Here is a 20,329-nt window from a genome sequence, read left to right as displayed (position 1 = left end):
GAAAAACAGGCAGCTATATTTCCTGACTAGTTTATCCATAAATAAATAATATATAGGTAAATCATCATCATCATCATCATCATCATCATGTTATTATTAGAAACTCATGCTTTTTCTTTGTCTTGAAGAAAATATGATTTTACTCTAATTGCCATTCCCATTATTTGTTTGCATGGACTCAACACTTTTTTCTCACATTTCCTTCTTTCTTCCACAGTAAAAGTTATTTCTGGAAGCATGGCTACTCAATTATACTGTATTTCTCAAGATATATGTGTGTGTTGTTAATTATTAACTATACATATATACACATATGTATATATACATCACATACACATAAATATAGTCAGTACTAGAGTTTGAACTCAGGACCTCATGCTTGGTAAGTAAATGCTCAGCCATTTAAATCATACATTGCCCTTTTTCTGTTTCATTATTTTTTACATAGGCTCTTGCACTTTTTGCTCAGGGCCAGCCTTAGATTATGATGCCTTTCTGTGTCCAGCTCATGAATGGGATTACAAATATGTATCACTACTCCCACCGTATTTGTTGAAATGTGATTCCAGTAACCTTTTGCCTGGGATGGCCTTTAAAATTGTGATTCTTTACATCTCTGTATCCAGATGAACTAGGATTATAATCATGTAATGTCACATCTGGCTGGGCTATATTTCCAGAAGGTTAACGTAGCCAAATGACAGTTCTCCCAAGTAGAATATGAGCAGAAGTAATAAGATGTGTACTACTCACTTGCTGATACTTTAAAGCATTGGGATTGTTTTCCACATTTTTGTTCTATCTTAACATGAGTAGAACCCAAGTGGTCTAGTGAGATTAGGACAGTGATGTAGCAGCCTCTAAATTTGCAATGTGGAGCCTAAAGTATTGCCACCAGCCTATAGTATTTCCTTCATACTTACTTAAGAGAGATGTTACCTCTGGGTTTTGCACAACAATGAGGGATGTTAGGACTTTGTGTTAGAATGGCCTACCCTCATCTAATGATGAAGACACTTTGGCAAAGTGAAAGGACCTAATATCACTTGGCTACTGTGATGCTTTGCTGAAGGAAGGAAGATACACTAACCTGGATTCCATGTTCCTTTCAGATCTTAGAACAATTTCAGGCCACAGCAGCTCAAACTTGTATTAATGTTACTTACAAGACAGTTTGGCATGTTTTTCCTCTCCCTTTTCTAACCTCATCTCCACCTTGTACTGTTACCTAACCTTCCCACAAATGAGGTTCACCTGAGGCGTCAATGTCAATCTCAAATCATCATCATCTGACGACACTGACTGACACATTAGGTAAGTCAGAGTTATCTTCCTTCTCAGACCCAGGTGGGATCAGGGGTCACGTTCTGGGACTGTCCTTTCCTTTTCATTTATCTTTGGGACATATCTCCTAAGACCTCCACAGATGCCTGAGATTGCAGATGTGATGCTGGGATGGTCAGTCTGAGCAGAGCTGGCTGCTCAGTGACTGGCCAGTGGCTGGGTTGTGGGCAGATAGCATGTCCAATGTGCATACACAGGTTGAATAAAGTCTGTACAATTCACATCTCAGGCAAGATCAAGTGGACGGTGTGAAATTTCATCATGGTATTAGAACATGAGTAACTTAAAACCTATGACTTTTTTCAATTTTTGGAATTTTCCATGTAATTTTTGTGGCCACAGGTAACTGAAAGGAAGGAAGGAACTGCAGCAAAGGGGACCACCATATCAGAGCTCCAAATACATTGAGATGGTTGTCTTCTGTAGCTTGTATGGCATACAATGGTCCACAGTCTCTTTAATTACTCTCTCGAATAGAAAAATTAGTGTCTGGTTCAAGCAGATTTATATCACACTTCATGCATTTATTAGGACATTTCTACTTACTTAGATTACATTTCCCAACATTCATTGTAATTAGAAGTCGCCACGATCTACATTTTGGTCCAAAGAAAATGGGCAGAAATGAATGTCAGGTCTGCCTGGGAGAACAGTCAACTGCCCCTTTCCTCTTGGCAGCCTTACCAGAAATCACCTGCCCTAATCACCTGTCTGTGAGTCAGCAAAGGACCTCAGACTCTGAGGACATTTCCTGAACTGCCCCAGTCACACTTCCTTCAGACAGTGAGAGGTTCCCCAGGCTCTAAAATCACTTCTGCATCCTCTGGGGTCATATCTCCCTGCTTTTCCCTGTATAATCCCTCTCAACTAGAAATTCCCCTTCTCTCTCTACATGCCTCCATCTCATGTGGGCCAGCAGCTTGCTTTTCCCCAGTAAACTCTTTTCTGCCAAGTGGTCATCTCCTTTTGGCAAACCTTATAGTGAGGTCACCCAAAGTAGGTGACCTGAACTACCTTTCATTTTTTCCTGGATGAATAGAATTCAGAACAAAATGGATCCGCAAGATGGAAGGAACCTACCCAACTATAAAAGTGACAGTATGTAAAACTGCCTGCCAGCCAGGATTATCTGATTGAATTCTATTAAATAACATGTTTGGGGGGGTTGTGATTTATAGCAGCTAACTTTACGTTTTCTCATTAATACAAACTTTTTGGAAAAAAATACATAGTTAATACTATGAAAGCAGGAAGAAAAAGCCCATTGAGTTATAATTCCATATCAGTAAGGCACTAGAGAGTCTTATACAGAAAATGTCCCCTTTCAGATACATATGCTAAGTCTCATACCAGTGTTGAAATGCTGTTATATATTTGCCAGTGTTGCTAACAACCTATTATTTCAAAAATTAGTCTAGAGGGGGTGGGGGGAGGGAAATGGAGACAAAGACATGAGAAGGGGTATTAATGTGTGTGAATATCTGGTGAATATAACTGTAACCCCTCTATTAATTACAATAAAAATTAGTCTATACTAACTCTTCAAAAGTTTCATTTGGATAATTGCAAACATGCATATACTGTATTTTAATCACCCATCCCCCTCTATTGCTCTTATTCCCTCCCCTCTTTTCATGATTTTAATGGATTTTACTATGTTATTTTCAAAACTTGATTATTAGCACATAACTAGGAAATGGCAGAGGTGGAACTTGGTTCTGGCTTGACTGAGTCTTAACTACAAGGTTGTACTTTAACTCACATGTCTTTTGAAATGGGAATATTCCAAAAGAAAGACAAAGGATGCCTAGTCTTCTAGCCATGTTGGGGGTACACTGTTGAAGCCAGTTATAAATATAAAAAGATTACGTCTTAGATTCACTGTATGAGCCTGATATTTCTTCTTTATTCCTCCCTTAGCTCTGGAATCTTTTTCCAGGGGTCCTGAAAAAATTCACACTTATTTCTAATGCTGCTAGTGATTCCATGCTACCCAGTTTTGCCCCCTGGTATTGTACTACATTTGGGAAACGTAATATGACTATATGTTGAGACTGTCTACCATAGTAGACATAATTCTCTGAATTCATAATTCATAATTCAGAGAATTATGTCTAATGCTAGAAGATAACTTATAAAGGCATTTTTCCATATTTTTGAAAAATCAAGAGCCTTCAGGGTCCTGTAGTCTTACTTTCTGCCTTTTCTTGTTAAAAGACTGTGCCCCATTGGCTTATATAAAAATAAGATTTGAGGCTTGAGCAGTGAGAAGATGGGCAGTCCACACAGAAGACAAGGGATGGCTTTTACTGTTGGATGGTGACCTATTGTCTGATGTCTCAAAGCATTTTCAGAAATCTACTCCAGATGACTCACTTATTTTCTGAGAAAGAAAGATGACTAATTCCTACTTACATTGTCATTTTTCTCCCAATACTAATTTCATTTACAAAAGAGAAAATTAGTGATATAGACAGATACCTTTATTTCTAGTGCATTGTAACTTTCCCAAGTATTCTGATACTGGAAGAAGGGGCTCTAAAGAGTCGTGATGAAATACTATTCTCGATCACAAATTTGTATTTTCTCATCCTGAGTTATGAGTTGGAAAAGGTAAGAAAAGGAGTCTGAGTATTTCAACCATGTTTCTGAACCAGCAATGCTGGGTGAACCTCACAGGCCATGCCGGTTTTCTCAGGGGACTGTAATTTTTAAGGCTTTGTCGGGGTCTGTGTCTGCTTCCCTTCAATGAAGAGTCAAGAAAGTCATCAAACTTCAGAAGCCTGAGGATTTTTCTCCTTCACCTGGGAGGTATAAAGGAACTGCAGCAATAAACCCCAGCCACCACACAGTTTTCAGCATAACAAGAGATGGTTCAGGATAGTGATTCCTCCGATAGAAGAAATAAATGCATTGAGCTTCAAGACAGTTTATTTAAAGTTGGAGTTCATCAGGGAAAGCACAGATTGGGGGTGAAACTGAGACTGAGTGAACAGGCTGAACTTGAAAAAAGCTTGAAGAAAGCTTGAGATATCAAAAGCGAGGTCCCTTCTATGCTTGTCATGCTGGGAGTGAAAAATATTTTCTGGCAGCATGTTGTGTGCAAAGTTTTTATTCTGTAACTCAGATTTTTCTGAAGCACAATTCTGCATCGTGTTTTTTTTTTAACTGAACTTCAATATGCCTATCTAGCATCAGCTGGTCCCCACTCTCATCTCTCCTCAAGCTGTTGCCAGTTACTTCTTCAATAATTAATAGTGTCAATTCCTACCTTATAACTTTGGTTGGCTTTTTGTTGCCTGTGGAAGAGACACTTATCAAGACCAGTGGTTTGTGATAAAGTGCCACTTCCAGTTTTCTGGCAGCTAATTGGAGATGAGTCTCACGGACTTTTTGTGCCCTGGCAGGTTGAACCAGAATCCTCAGCTCTCAGCCTCCTGAGTAGCTAGGATTACAGCCGTGAGCCACGGATGCCCTGCTTATGGCTGAATTTTCTGCTCTCAAAAATATATGTCGCTGTTCTTAGTTCATTGCATGATTTATTGTCTTCTTTCTACTTTACTGATTTTTTATAACTTTAGCTTCTTCATATCTTTTCCTAGTACCTATTTCTAGGTTCCTTTTTCTTGAATTTCAATCTCTTTATTCCTCAACTCCTTCTTGCACTCCATGTATCTTCCAGTGTCAATACCTGCTGCAAACTTCTGCATCTCTATATATTTCCAAGTTCATATCCTTGAGAATAAGAACCTGCCTAGCCCTACCATTCCCTGTTAGGGCAAAACTTCAGAGAGTCTACCCGTGCCACTCATACAACTGTGGTTTGAAGGGTTGTGGGTCAAATGCCAATCAAAAGGCTGAAAGAGAATGGGGGTTACAGGGTTCAAAACATGGCCCTTTAACAGAGTTGTGGTGGAAAGAATAATTTCCTTTAGATAGTCTTAAGACAGGGAGGATAAAGAATAACTAGAATAAGTCACTTCAAGATGAAAGGTCTTCATATATCTGTTTATCAGACAAGTTCATTTAAGGATGGCTCACATGGTAGTAGCATATGTTTCTCAATTCAATTCCCAGAATTCTCCCTCTACACTGAATATAATTTAAGTGCATCCACTTATTACAAATAAATCTTTGTGATGGTTTCCTTTCCTTTCTCCTTTTGCTTTTTCACCCATCCATCCATCCATCCATCCATCCATCCATCCATCCATGCATGCATCTGTCCTTATAACAAATACTAAAAGCACGAAACTCCAATGACTAAATGATTCCTGAGGAGCATAAACTTCTAGAGGAGATTAATTGAATCTGAAAATAATTATTTTAAAACCCTAAGAATAAACCAAATGCCATAAACTAAATGACAAGGAAGTTCAAAGAAGGAAGAAATCTACTGGGTAGAACAGATGAGGTTTCAGCTAGGTGCTGAAAGATGGGGAAGATTATAACATTCATGCCAGACGTGAGAAACAAGATGAATCTCAGCCAGGTTAGTAGGATCTTATCAGGCCAACATTCACAACTTATGGGATAAAACCATAATCCTAAAAATTCACACCAAAATGAAAATTTCTTTTCATGAATACATTTCTTTAAAGCTTTGTCATTAACTGTGCACTGTGGATTTGTCTAGCAATTTTTCACATCATTCAATTAAACCTTCAGCATCATTGACTATGTAAATGTGATTAAACTCACCTTAATAAGAAATAGGCTAAGTAACTGGTCTCAAATTATAGTTTGGTAAGTGAAGGAGTTGAGACTTCAGTCAAATCCTACTACTTCTAAAATTCTGAAAGTTTCCACTCTATGTGGTGTGATGGGGCTAGTGGTTTTAAATTAGAACCCAATAGCTCACTTCAGCCCTGTGAACAGTTCTTGTTTATAAAGCATCTTTTCTCTTGATCTAGAGGAAAGCCAGAGATGAAGACTCACACATTATCCATATCTAATAGATATGACTCATTATACATACGAAGGATATCAGGTCGCCAACATAATATGAATTTTATTCCAGTAGCAGAATACTGATAAAGCTGTTGGAATTTTCAAGAGAAAAAAAGATATCAGACATCTTTCCTCCACAATAGCTTGTAGCCTACATAAATTAGTGACGAGCTTTCTGGTATAGGAAAAGCTAGTGGAATTTACTCAAGCTTCTTGTTTTGCATCCAAAGTGAGTTTTCTAAAAGTAGCCCAACCCTAGAGCATAACCAGGGGTAGGGAGTCAAGGCTGATGTTGTGGCACACTTACCCCAGACGGCCATAAACACAGCGAAGAAGACAGTAGCTCCATTGTCAAAAAGGTGTGTCACCTGGAAGTCACAGAATTGTTGTTTGCCTCATTTTTCATGTACAATATTCCAACTGACATTTTTTTCAAGTTCTATAAAAGTACTCTGGATGATATGATGAGTTTTGCAGGGGTTCTTTGGTGAATGTTTTCCTGGGACCAAAGGTAAGAAGGGGGGTTCTTCTAACTGATAAGATATGACGGAAAGGGTACCCCTTTCAGGAGAATCATGCAGTCAAATATTCTCAACAGTTAGGCAAAGACTTTCCTTCTGTGTACTACACTTTTGTATGCATAAGGATATGGTTAGTGTTAGGACTGATAAATTTTTACTGTGACTAGTTCCCAATGCAGGGCCTCATGCTTTGTTTGGCTTTTTCATTCAAGGCTGCCATTTGACCACCTGAGTCACAGTGCTACTTCTAGCTCTATGCTGATTAATCAGAGATAAGCATCTTGTACATTCGTCTTCCTGAGCTTGCTTTGAACTCCAATCCTCGGATCTCAGCCTCCTGAGTAGCTAGGATTTGAGGTTTTTTGGCCCCAGTTATTCATTTCAAAAATAGCTGTTTGGGGGGCCGGGAGTTTGGCCAAGTGGTAGAGTGCTTGCCTAGTATTCACGAAGACCAGGGTTCGATTCCTCGGTGCCGCACATACATAGCAAAAAGCTGGAAGTGGTGCTGAGGCTCAAGTGGTAGAGTGCTAGCCTTGAGAAAGTCCAAGGACAGTGCTCAAGCCCTGAGCCCAAGCCCAGGACTGGCAAAAAAATATATCTATTTGGTTTATGTAGTTTTAAAACACATCTTTTCTCCTTAACTAGTTTCTGGGTTTCAGCAGTATGAAAGTTAAAGGCCAGAAACATCATCAAAACCCACTTAAAAATCCACATTAAAGCCTCATAATCACAATGCTTACCTATTGCATACAACACAAAGACAGTAATGCTTTATAACACGACGTATTCTATTGCAAACACTACAGCTGAAAGAAAAATATCTGTTCTTACTATAAAACTGGTCACATCCATTTCCTTCTCCTGTGTAAATCACATCTATGACCATGCCAAATTGAAATGATAAAACATAGCATTTGGGGATATTTTATAGTTCTCTATAAAATATATTTTACTACCCATTGAAGAATGTGCCAGATATAAATAGGTCTTTTCCTATCATACTAGAGTGTGAAGTATTTCAGATTATTCTTTTTTATATCTAAACAATAGTGCTTTATTGAAAAAGGTTAGTTTAAATGGATACAAACTTGCTGTGTAAAGTACCTGTTTTCAAAATACATTACTATAGGCAGAGATAATCACTTTAGTGAAAGTATTTCAGGTTATTCTAAAAATTTATGGCACTCTTCCTTTGAACATCAAAGAGATGGGTACCATTCAAACACGGAATGAGAGGCAAACACAAAGCCTATTGATTTCAAATGGCAGAGAGAGGGTTAAGCTATTTACTGGGCATTTGGCATAGTGTAAGCCTGAAACCTCTAGTAGCATCTGGTACATTTTTGTGCTAACCCTCTCTGGAAAATGGGTGGAGGACATATTTGTGCCATTCTTGCAGTTCTGGAATGGGTTGCAGTTGTTATTATTTGGGCCTACCTACTCTTTCCACTCTTCACAGGAGCATCAAGTTCAAAATAAGACTAAGCAGAGCAGTTTTCTTGATCCAGATGTGGAAACTTTGTTTCCACAAGGGAAAGAAATTTTCTTTTCCTGTGGTAGTTATCAGTTCGTAAATATTGGTTAAGATTAAATTTGATAATAGGGGATTCTCGTACCTATTATGTTTTATGCTAGTTTCTGGTGTCCACTGATGGTACTCCTGGCCAAATCCAATCACAGAAAATTGAAATAATAGATTCTTGATGCAAATAAAAAACACAACAACAGAGACCCTATGAATCCCTAGTGGAAAGTTCTTTTTAATTCTGTTTGTGTTTGGTATGAATGGGGTTTGAACTCAGTATCTTTGACTTGCTTGGCAAATAATCTATTGCCTGAGCTATACTCCAAGTCCTTTTGGCTTTCATTATTTTTCAAACAGGGTCTTACATCTTTTGTGCTTATTGCCTTGCTCTAGAACCCTCCTACCTACATCCTTCTACAGTGTAGGGATGATGGTGTGAGCAATATGCTTGGCTAGTTTATTGACAGGAGGATCTTCTTTAACTTTTTGCCCTGGGTTGGCCTTGAATCATGATTCTCTTGACCAAGTAGATGGGCTCATAGCTTCAGTGTTAGGTTTTAGAATGAAACTCTGACTAGAAAGTTCTTCTGGTAGAATGGCAGCACTCAAGGGCTCCGGAGCTGCACTGTGCTCCCCATTTTCTGAAATTCACCAGGATGCACAGAACTTAGAATATTGCATAAGACCTATATTATTTCCTCTTGGGCTATCAGTGATGAGTTAAATAACAATTGAACACCATTTTCTCGTATAAACACGCTTTGTAGCACATGCAGAGGGACATACGCTTTCCTAGTCATGTACATTACAATTTACTCGCATCAAGATATTGAATAAAGAATTGTGAGTACATGGTTCATGCCTGGAATCTTAGTTACTCAGAGCAGAGGATGGCAGTTTGAAATCAGCCTGAGCAGAAAATTTTGTTAGACTCCCAGTTATCAACAAAACAAAAAACAACAGAAAAAAAAAACAAAAACAACCCAGGGCTTCAGGTATAGCTCACGTGATGTGAGTACCAGCATGAACAAGTGTGAGACCCTGAATTCAAACTGCAGTAACACCAAACAAAAGAATATTGAAGAGCAGAGCTAGATTCACCTTACCACATGACCACTGGAAAATACAAAGAACACACTGAGTCTACCCCTCATCTTTAAGGAAGGTCTATGTGAAATTCAACTCACCGATCACATCAGAATTACCTTGGCATAAACGCAGCTGTCTGACAGCCTCATGAATGGACAGTATTTATCACACACAGGACACATGATGATATCCGTGGCTTGGCAGACTTCTTTACTGGAAGAGAGAACAGGAAAGGATTGCTATTGATGAAATGATTCTTTCCCTCTGAAACCTCATTAAATATTCACTTGAGAAATAAGATCTGATAAATTGAATTTTTGCCTTTGGAAGCATCTTAGCCTCTTTTGTTGTTAATGCAAAAACCAAGTTCTTGCACATTTTAATAATTTGATAAACCTACTTATTTGTGAGGCTGCTCCATGGCTTTACATATTAATAGGTTAAACTCTGGGAAATACGTGCAGCAAAACATCAGTTGTTTCACCCCAAATTATATATAAATCCTTTGCAATATTTCACAGCTCTAAAGCAACTTCATACTGAATTATGCAAACAACATGATACCTAAAATTGTATTATTCTATCTCTATGGGCATGATAAATTAAACTTGAGAATGGAGAGAAGAACTAAGGACTTTCCTTCTTTGAGGAAACTATAACAGAAACGAAGATATTTTTGTAGCTAGACATTCACTTTTATTTTTGAAACTTTTTCTTTTTTTGTGGGTCATGGGGCTTGAACTCAGCCTGGGTGCTATCTCTGAGCTCTTCAGCTCATGGCTACTGCCCTACCTTTGAGCCAAGCCCCACTTTCCTTTTTCTGGAGGTTAATTGGAGATAAGAGTCTCGGGTCCTTTTGTGCTTGGGCTGGCTTTGAACTTTGATCCTCGAATCTCAGCCTCCTGAGTAGCTAGGATTAAGGCGTGAGCTATCCCACTCAGCTTTCTTCTTCTTTTTCTTCTCTCTTTTTTTTTTCTTTTGGTCAGTTTCTGGTCTTGAAATCTGGACCTGGGAGCTGTCCCTGAGCTCTTCAACTCAAGACTAGTGCTCTACCACTTGAGCCACAGAGTCATTCTGGCTTTCTGGTAGTTGGAGATAAAGAATCTCATGGACTTCCATGCCCAGCCTGGCTTTGAACCTCGATCCTCAGATCTCAGCCTCCTGAGTAGCTAGGATTACAGGCGTGAGCCATCAGTGCCGGCTAACCACTTCTTAAAGACATATTTGTAAAAACAAAATAACAAAATGATTACCAAGAAGCTGAAACATATTTTATGTGAAGGAGATTCAGGAGAGGGGAATGGATGAATAGAGGACTGGTGAGTGAATACAGTCATAATCCTTATGGTATATATACCAAAATGGAGCCAGGTAATTTGAGGGGATGGTGGGATTAGGGGAGATGGTGGGGAGGAGAACAATGGAAGAGCTGACATTGATCAAGAAGCATGGGGCTCATATGTTGAACTGAAATCCTTCTATAGAACCATTTAAAGATTATAATAAATTAGAAGGGTACCTTTATTATTAAGGTCATTGTCTAGCTGTAATAGGATCTCTCTTTCTCTCTGTCTCTCTCTGTCTCTCTCTGTTTCTCTGTCTCTGTCTCTGTCTCTGTCTCTGTCTCTGTCTCTGTCTCTCTCTCTCTCTCTCTCTCTCTCTGTGTCTCTCCCTCTCTCTTTTGTGGGTTATGGGGCTTGAACCTTGGGCCTGGGCCTGGGTGTTGTCTTTGAGCTCTTTAGCTCAAGGCTACCGCCCTACCAGTGGAGCCACAGTCCCACTCCCTATTTTCTAGTGTTTAATTGGAGGTAAAAGTCTCATTTTCTTTAATGCCCCAGCTGGTTTTGAACTGTGATCCTCAGATCAGCCTCCAGAATAGCTAGGATTACAGGTGTTAGCCACCACGCCCGGCAGGATCTCTCTCTTTTTAATGTATAAATGATATGAGGGTAAGTTACCTAAGCCAGGTATTGAGTACATCTCTTTTGAATGTCCTCATTTCCTTCCCAGTTTTTTTCCCTCCTCAAACCTGCCCCCTCAAGGTGTATCATTCATTTCCAACATAGTGTCTAGTGAGTACCACTGCTGAATTAGCTGCCCCTTTGTCTTCTCATCTCTGTAATACGATCTCTATGATTACCTTCAACTCTGATCTGATGAGAAGACAATAATCATCAATATAAAAGCATATATTTCTAGTGCTAGAAATATTGAGAGAAATTTACGTAGCTTAGAAACTTTAGAGATTTCTTATCAAAGCACAGAAATCATGAAACAGGATTGCTTGTCTGTTATTCTGCAGTTGCAGTTATCAGTTTCAAGAAAGGTGAAAACTTTTAGCCAGTAAATGGCTCACCACTGTGGCTATATAGCCATGTCTGTGCCTATAAATGTAACTTTCACTTCCATGGTAGCTGAAGAGCACAGTCACAAAGGCAGTGGAGAGAGAGAGAGAACATAGGTAGGGAATTAGACCTTTGCAATATTTCCATTAGGAGCCGAGCCTAGCTTTTCAGGAGGCTAAGTTCTGAAGAGAGCAGTTCAAAGCCAGCCCAGATAGGAAAGTCTGTGAAACTCTTATCTCCAATTAACTACCAGAAAACCAGAAGTAGAGCTGTGACTCAAGTGGCAGAGTGCTAGCCTTGAGCAAAAGCAGCCCAGGGAGAGCACCCAGGCCCTGAGTTCAAACTTCAGGGCAGAAAAAAAAAATTCCATCAGACTGGAAAGGAAATTGGAGTACAAATCCAACTGTGTCCATACAACAGCCATTTCTAAATATTAAGCTAAGGTAGACTCACTCAAGAACTTCCCCATACCTGACTTGGCAGTGATCTAGGGTGGTGACTCCATACAAAAAGACGAACAATCCAATGAAGGCAGCTGGGAAGAGCATGCCGGTGTACCAGCCCAGCCAGGCAAAATACAACCCAATCTTCTCTCCAAAGTACCGCCTGTTTGAGACACAACAGCTTTGAAAGATGGTGACATGAACAGTTCAGTATTAGCTGGATGCAGTGGAGAAAGTAGGAGGATTAGGAGCTTGAGGTCAGCCTGGGGTACAAAGAGAAACTCTGCTTCCACCCCCAAAATAAAACATCAATGAATAAAGTTAGGTATTGTAACACTTAGTAGGTTAGCCATCCTGCTTTGTAGTGTGGCCTTCCTGGTAAAAGATAGACAAAGTACACTCAGAGAAGAAAACATATCCAAGAATAAACCCTGAGATGAAATTTCTTCCCATACAACTTGACATCAGAAATAGAAAGAGCTTTTCTGTAAAAGGACTTGAGTATACACACACTTGTTCTGAGAACAAAGAATGGACTGGGGGGCCCATAATGGGAAATGTATCATCGTTCAGGTTAACTTGCAGGAATGACATAGAAGATGTTGAAATGCTTAGAGATAGTCACGTTTGAGAGATCTAGAGGAGGTAAGATCTCTCTCAATATCACCTGTTTAGGACACAACAGCCTTGAAAAGTGGAACAGTGGGGCTGGGAGTTTGGCCTAGTGGTAGAGTGACTGCCTAGCATGCACGAAGACCCAGGTTCAGTTCCTCAGTACCACATACATAGAAAAATGCTGCTCAAGTGGTAGAGCTCTAGTCTTGAGAAAGTCCAAGGACAGTGCTCAGGCCCTAAGCTCAAGCCCTGGACTGGCAAAAAAAAAAGTGGAACAGGGCAGGAAGTATATGAAATAGATTTCTGAGATGGTCCCCAAATTCCTTCTATTCAAGCTTGGCTATTTTTAAAATTTTTCATTTCCTTTTTAAAATTGTATTTTATTGTCAGAATAATGTATAGAGGAGTTACAATTACATTTGTTAGGTAGAGCTTGATACCCCTTCTAATGTTTTTGTGCCCCTTTCACTCCCCCTTCCCCTTCCCAGCATCTTGTTTGTCCCCCTTCCTTCCCTATTTCAAAAAAAACAAGTAAGTATATATATAGTATACCAGTATACAAAAATTCAGATACATGATTAACCTCATGAGATTAACTATAAGTGGGGAGAAAAAAAGAGAAAAGAAGTAGCTTCACATAGTACAAGGTTTTTTTTTGTTTTGTTTTGTTTTGTTTTTTTTTGCCAGTCCTTGGGCTTGAACTCAGGGCCTGAGCACTATTCTTGGACTTTCTCAAGGCCAGTGTTCTACCACTTGAGTCACAACACCACTTTCAGGTTTTTCTGTGTATGTGGTACCGAGGAATCAAACCGAGGGCTTCGTGTATGCTAGGCAAGCACTCTACCACTAGGCCATGCTCCTGGCCCTTGGCTGTGTTTTTGTCTCTTCATTCTGGCTGCATCGGTCTTGCTCTTCCTAGTCTCAGTTCTATAGATCAATTCATAGGGCAGCTGTCCTACAGTCATCCTTTTCATGTATGTGAGTTGTCACCAATCATATAATCTACCTCACACCTTTCCTATCATTATTAATAATCTGATACCTTTTTTTCTAATTGTTTCAACTCTAGAGACCATATAGCACCCTCTTTGCCTTTTCTAGTAATACGTAACAGTACTCAAACTACAATGGACAATAAATTAATACTCATTGACTGAGTACAAATGTTTGCATCAAAACATTGCTATGGATAGAGATGGTTTGTCTGCAGCAACAATCTACATTTTTAATCAATGTAATCCTGTAATTTCTCAGGTTGAGAAGAGAGTTTCCTTTTTTTTTTTTTTTTTTTTTTGTCAGTTGTGAACTCTGGGCGCTGTCCCTGAGCTCTTCAGCTCAAGGCTACTGCTCTACCATTGATCTACAGCGCCACTTATGGTTTTCTGGTGGCTAATTGGAAATAAGAGTTTCATGGACTTTTTGTGCCTGGGCTGGCTTTGAACTCTGATCCTCAGTCTCAGCCTCCTGACTAACCAGTATTATAGGCGTGGGCCACCAGCACCTTGGGTGAATTTGCTTTTAGTTCTTTCTCCACTGTTTATCATGTATTGAATCTAGTCAAATGAAGATGGTCTAATATCAGCAAATATCAGGAATAAGTAATTGGTAACAAAGTAACAAGTACTTGGATAGAAGGAAAGACTACCCAGAGGAATAATATAGGAAGAGAGGTGTTTTCTTTTTTCTTTTTGCCAGTACTGAGGCTCAGGACCTGGGTGCTATCCCTTTTCCTCAAGGCTGCTGTTTTATCAATGGAACCCCAGGCCCACTTCTGGATTTTTGGTGGTAAACTGGAGACAAGAGCTTAAAAATCTTTCTTGTCCAGATTGGCTTCCAAACTTGAGCTTCATATCTCAGCCTCCTAAGTAGTGAGGATTACAGGTGTGAGCTACCAGCACCTAAGGAAAGCTGTCTTTTACTTTCTTTCTTTGGGTTGATGTGTTTTAAGGCCCTGGTACAAGTGAAACATATCAATCTAGTATAGGAAATTAGACTTGGCTTTCTTTTTTACTGGGGAATCCATGATGTCAACCTTAACAACCAGTCTGTGAATAAATAGATGTCAGGACATAATGCTGCCATAGAAGGAGGTTGGACAAACATCAGAAATTAAAAATAAAACCATCTTCACTGCTCCTTTATCTAGATTAAAATCCAATACATTCTTTGAACTTCGCATTTTTTTAAAGTCCTTAAATGTTATTAATTTTAAATTAAAAGAACACTGTGATGTCTTGGATTAAGAATACCTTATAGCTTCTATTTGCATAATATAGGCTGAGTATCTCTTCTGCATGGTTTCACATTTCAGACTTTTTCCCTTGATTTTGTAATATTTACATATACATATAAGGCATCTTTGAGACAGGACTCAAATCATTTATGCTTCATATGTCCATATTTTTTTAGTGTGCCTGACTATTGAATGTTACATGTCTCTGGAGATCATGTGTAGACTCATTCACTTGTTACAACATATTAATGCTCTCAGACTTTAGGATTGAGAAGAATTTTGGATTTTAGGATTGGGGAGCTCAACCTTTAGTAAGCCACATCCTATTCTGTCTTTCCAGCACTGTCATTTCCCTACAGGACAATATGTTCCTAACAGGCACACAAGTGCCCTGCTCCTCCTGCCCTTCTTCAGCTCCTCCCTGAGGCCCTTTTGATGGAAGCATCCCCCCCCCCCCCGACCTCCCCCTTCTCCTCCTCCTCTTGCTCTTCCTCCTTTTTGTGGAAGACATCAAACTAAAGCAATGCACATCTTCTCCAGCTTGTTCCAGCTGAGAGACTGCAGGTACTTACCACTGAGGGCTAACTGTCTACTTACAGTAGGTAGAGACTCACCTTACAAGATCCAGAGGCTGGTATTTATACCACACACCCCAGGAAGCCCAGCACTCATAGAGTAGATGTCGGTGGTTTACTGCTCCATGGGTTCGAATGGAGTTTTTACTTCTGTAACTGCCCTGGAATGAGAACACCACTGCACATGAGAGAAAACCACCAAATCATGAGCAAACTCCATGCTTTCAAGGCAGAAGTAACAAATGGGCTATCACAAGACAGAAGGGATTTTCCAGACATTGTCTATCTTGCTGATGATGCTATGAAGTACAAAGCAAGCGCTTGCTGGAACAGGCAGGTTGAACTGAGTTTATTCAGTTCTGCTACTTCTTAGCTAGGAGATCTTACACAATCTCAATTTTGAGCCTTGTTTGTCTAATCTTTTGAGGAAGGAACTAATAATCTTATTATCTGGGATCTAATAGATCTTAATAGATGTCCTCTATGGTTTGAATGAATACAGTGGCTAGTCTAAAGACTATTCCCAAGCCTGATTAATTCCCTTCACTATTCCTCTCAAGACAGAGAGAAGTTGGAAAATGCCTTTGTCACATGGTATCATGGACATGGACATGGATATCCTAAACTGTAAAAGGTAACAGTTCCCTGGAGATCCTAACATTAAAATTGAATTCAGTTTTCTCATTCAACAAATGAGAAGCTGGGCACTGGTGGCTCATGCCTGTAATCCTGAAACAAGGGAAATATCAGTTGCCCTTCCTGTCTCTGAAAGCCATTTTGAGGCTGAATAATACAATCAAGTTAAACTGAGAGTAAAGAGTTGAAAGAGTAATGCTAGTGCTAGTGTTGGGCATTCTCTTCTCAAATACTGGCCGCCTTCCTTGAGGCATGGAAGCCTGAGGGAAATCTGTGGGGCGCTCTGTGGGTTAAGTCGTAGCATCTGCTCAGATATACTCATGCCCAGTACCTGCCAGCACAGTGCTTCTGCACACCGCCATTTCTTGGATTTTGTTGGATTTCTTGGATTTTGGATCTGGGGGTGGGGATCGCTCAGTGCTCACCAAATCCTTTCCCTAGGCAATGTCAACTATTAATAGAGGAAGCTAGCCACAGGGTGGTGAGAATCAGGGCTTTTGTCATGAAAATATGATTATTTTCCAATAAACATATAGATTATCTTTCTGAAAACCCAGGTATGGGATTCTGGGTTAATCCAAGACCTATGTGGAAAATGCAAGTGAAGGGGAATCATTGTTATATCTAGAAAGGTCATTTTGTACCATAAAGAGTATGAATGAGGAGAATATCAAGGCTGATATAGCTCGGAAGGATGACAACAGGACTATTCATTTTTCTTTCCTTTTTAAAAATTATATGAATGTTCATTTATCTCCTGTGACTGTCAGAGCATTTGCCAAATGGCTTCCTTTTACTCTCCAGGAACTGCAATAAATTTAAGCTGTTGTGGATTATGTATTTCATGAACATTTGTTCCCTTTTGTCTAGTGCTTCTTTTTCAATACCTTTGTAATTATATGACTTAAAGCTCCTGAGCCACTCCTATGAATTTATTTGGAGTGATTCATAAGTATTCTTGCAAGTGTATAAAATGAGATATAGGAATAAACTGGCACTGGGGAAAAGATGGGAGAATGCAAGTACTCTTACAGGTTACCCACTGAGCACATTAAATCCATCCTGGAAAAAATGTCCTATGAAGAGATTAAACAAATGACTATGCCTAGAAGCTAACTGCAGTATCAAGGGATTGCAAGAAAGGTCAGGAGAAAAGAAGTGCACAATACCTCATGTAGTGGGAAAGCAGCTTCATAGGAGCCATTGGTAAGCAAGCGATTCAGACCTAAGGCAACAAACAAGTCTGCTTGAGTTAACACTGAGTTTCAATCTTTACAACACTCAATGTAAGAATGCTGCTTTCAAGAGTGACTCAAACCTACTTGCGAACACCAACAGTTTAAAAAGAAAGTTTTACTATCAGTCAATTGCTGGAGAACTGGTATTTATTTTAAAATTTTAAAATATTGAATAGTCAAACATGGACTTACGGTATATATTGTTGTGATTTGATAAACATACTCATTGTATCATGACTACCATAATCAAATTAGTTGACAATCACCAATACCCATACTGTACTTTAGATCCTTCAAACTTCCATTTTATAACTTTTCTTTTTAGATTTTATTAACATTGATTTTTTTTTACATCATACTTCAAGTGTCAAATTTAACAAGTATTCAAGAATGTGATCTCTATATGCAATCACTGGCACATAATTTTAAGAACAAAAAACTAAGCTAAGAGTTTGTATGTCATAGATACATATATAATATTATGTCTATAGAGTATATATCCCATCATAGATTTTTATGTCTATGTAGTTATATCTCCAAGATCGTGTCAATGACCTTGAGTACCTGAATACTGAGTCATCGCTCTTTTTACTGTTTGGATCTAGGAGACCATGTGCCTTTTCTTCCTTTGGTCTTGACCTCTCACTTAACATGATTTGCTCTAGTTTCATTCCCAGCGAATGTCATTATGTTATGGTGGCTATGTAGAATTCCATTGTATATATGTACCACAGTTTTTTTTTTTGGATCCATTCATCTGTAGTAGGGCATCTGAGTCATTCCCATCGCTTTATTACTGTGAATAGTAGCGATGAACATGGCTGAGCAGGTGTCCTTATCACATCCTGGGTTATGATGCTCAGGATAGATGCCCATGAGTGGTACAGCTGTGTCACAGAGAAGGTCCACTTTTAGTTTTTTGAGAAACCTCTAAACTGCCTCCAGAATGGTTGTACTCGTTGACATTCCCATCAGCAGTGCAGTAGGGTTCCTCTTTCTCCACATCCCTGCCAGCATTTGTCGTTGTCTGAGTTCAGAATATTGGATATTCTGATTGGGGTAAGGTCATATCTTAGGGTTGCTTTTATTTGCATTTACTTTATAGCCATGGATGATGAGCATTTTCTCATATGTTTCTTTGCCATTTTAACCTCTTCTTTTGATAAGTGTCTCTTTAGTTTCCTTGCCCATTTAGTGATTGGTTTGTTGGGTTTGGGGGAATTAGTTTCTTGAGTTCCCTCTAGATATTGGATATTAAGCATTTGTCTGGTGTATTATTGATAAATATCTTTTCCCAGTTGGTTGGCTGTCTTTCTACTTTAGTAGCTATGCCTTTGTCTGTGCAGAAACTTTTTGTTTGTAGGTAGTCCCATTTGTTGAGTCTCTCTCCAATATGTGGTGACCCGAGACTCTGTCCATTTTATAACATTTTTTTGTAACTGAAATATTGTGCCCTTTTGATCAGCATCTCCTCATTTCCCCCATACCCTGGCCCCTCCATGGAAGCCATCATTCTGTAAAAGTTTGTAGAAGTTTGACTTCCTTAAGTATCAAAACTAAAAGTGAGATCATGTGGTATTTGTCTCATTGAATTCGCTTAAGAGGAAAGATATCCTTCAGCTTCATCCATGTCATCATAAATGACAGCATTTTCTTCTTTGCATGGAATAATATACAACAATGTTCATTGTGTATATACATTATATATATATATATATATATACCTACTACAATTTCTTCATCCATATATCTGTCAATAGATACTTGGGTTGTTTCCATATCTTGGCTAAATTAACATGGAGGTACAACATACTAATTTAATTTGGATATTATCTAGAAGTGGGTTATAGAATCATATGGTAACTTCACTTATTTTTATTATTATTAATATTAGAAGAAACCACATTAGGATTCTTCTTTATTATTTCACAGCCTATATAATATTGTTGGCATGTTTTACTTTTAAATACATTATAAACTTCATAATACAATTGCATTATTTTTATTTAAGTAGTTATTGTTAAAGAAACTGAGATAATAAGAATGCTTACATACTTTTCCAGGACTACTTTTCATATATCTTTTAGACATTTTCTGCTGATGAGTTGATAAAGTTTTAATATATCTAAAATTTTTTTGTGCCTTTGTATGTAGTATGTCCTTCTTTTCTGACTGCACTGAAGTTTCTTTTTCTTCCTTATTATGGGTTTCAAACAAGTTGATCATGGGTATGTAGACATATAGTTTTCTTCATATTTCTTATCTGTAGTGTTTGTTGAGCTTATTGATCTCTGGCTTTATGGTGTGCATCGAATATGAAAAATTTTACCCATTCCTTGGTACCACATACACAGAAAACTGGAAGTGGTGCTGTGGCTCAAGTGGTAGAGCTCTGGCCTTAAGAATGCCCAAGGACAGTGCTCAGGCCCTGAGTTCAAGCCCCACAACTGGCAAAAAAAAATTACCAGAGTCTTGCAAAAGGACAGAAAATAGCTAATGTTTAAGTCTGTTACTTTACTGACTTCACCTTTGAACATACATTTTGAACATAGAAATCAATTTCAAGATTTATTATAGTTAAATGAATATGTTTGTTGAGCTATTCATTGTTATTTTGAAATTAAGTTTTGTCAGGTTTGATTCTCACTGCTGTAATACAGTCAGAATGAAGTTGAAAATTTATACATAGTGGCAGTTTATCCTCCACTGAAATGCCTTTCTGAATCAATTCTACAAATCAATATTTTTATGTTATTTCTAATCCATGTTGACACACAGAAGGTTGACACATAGAAACTCTTTTAAGAAAGAGTTT

The 20,329-nt window shown here is 38.7% G+C and overlaps 1 protein-coding gene across 4 annotated transcripts in view; it reads right to left on the bottom strand.

The window, feature by feature from the left end:
• The window catches only part of Ano4 (anoctamin 4), a 262,002-nt gene that overhangs the window by 48,618 nt on the left and 193,055 nt on the right, over positions 1-20,329 (bottom strand). For all 4 annotated transcript variants that reach the window (XM_090328490.1, XM_090328489.1, XM_090328491.1 and 1 more), the window contains 5 exons: positions 17,446-17,501; positions 15,680-15,801; positions 12,246-12,380; positions 9,546-9,642; positions 6,602-6,662 (listed from right to left, as the gene is read on the bottom strand). In XM_090328490.1, coding sequence (XP_090184616.1) covers positions 6,602-6,662; positions 9,546-9,642; positions 12,246-12,380; positions 15,680-15,801; positions 17,446-17,501 — 471 coding nt within the window. The remainder of the gene's footprint in view (positions 1-6,601; positions 6,663-9,545; positions 9,643-12,245; positions 12,381-15,679; positions 15,802-17,445; positions 17,502-20,329) is intronic.

Source organism: Megascapheus bottae, chromosome 2, assembly GCF_031878675.1.
Source record: "Megascapheus bottae isolate mThoBot1 chromosome 2, mThoBot2.hap1, whole genome shotgun sequence".
Taxonomy (NCBI): domain Eukaryota; kingdom Metazoa; phylum Chordata; class Mammalia; order Rodentia; family Geomyidae; genus Megascapheus; species Megascapheus bottae.
Note: the sequence above shows the minus strand (reverse complement) of the source record. Positions and strands in the feature narration are given on the sequence as shown.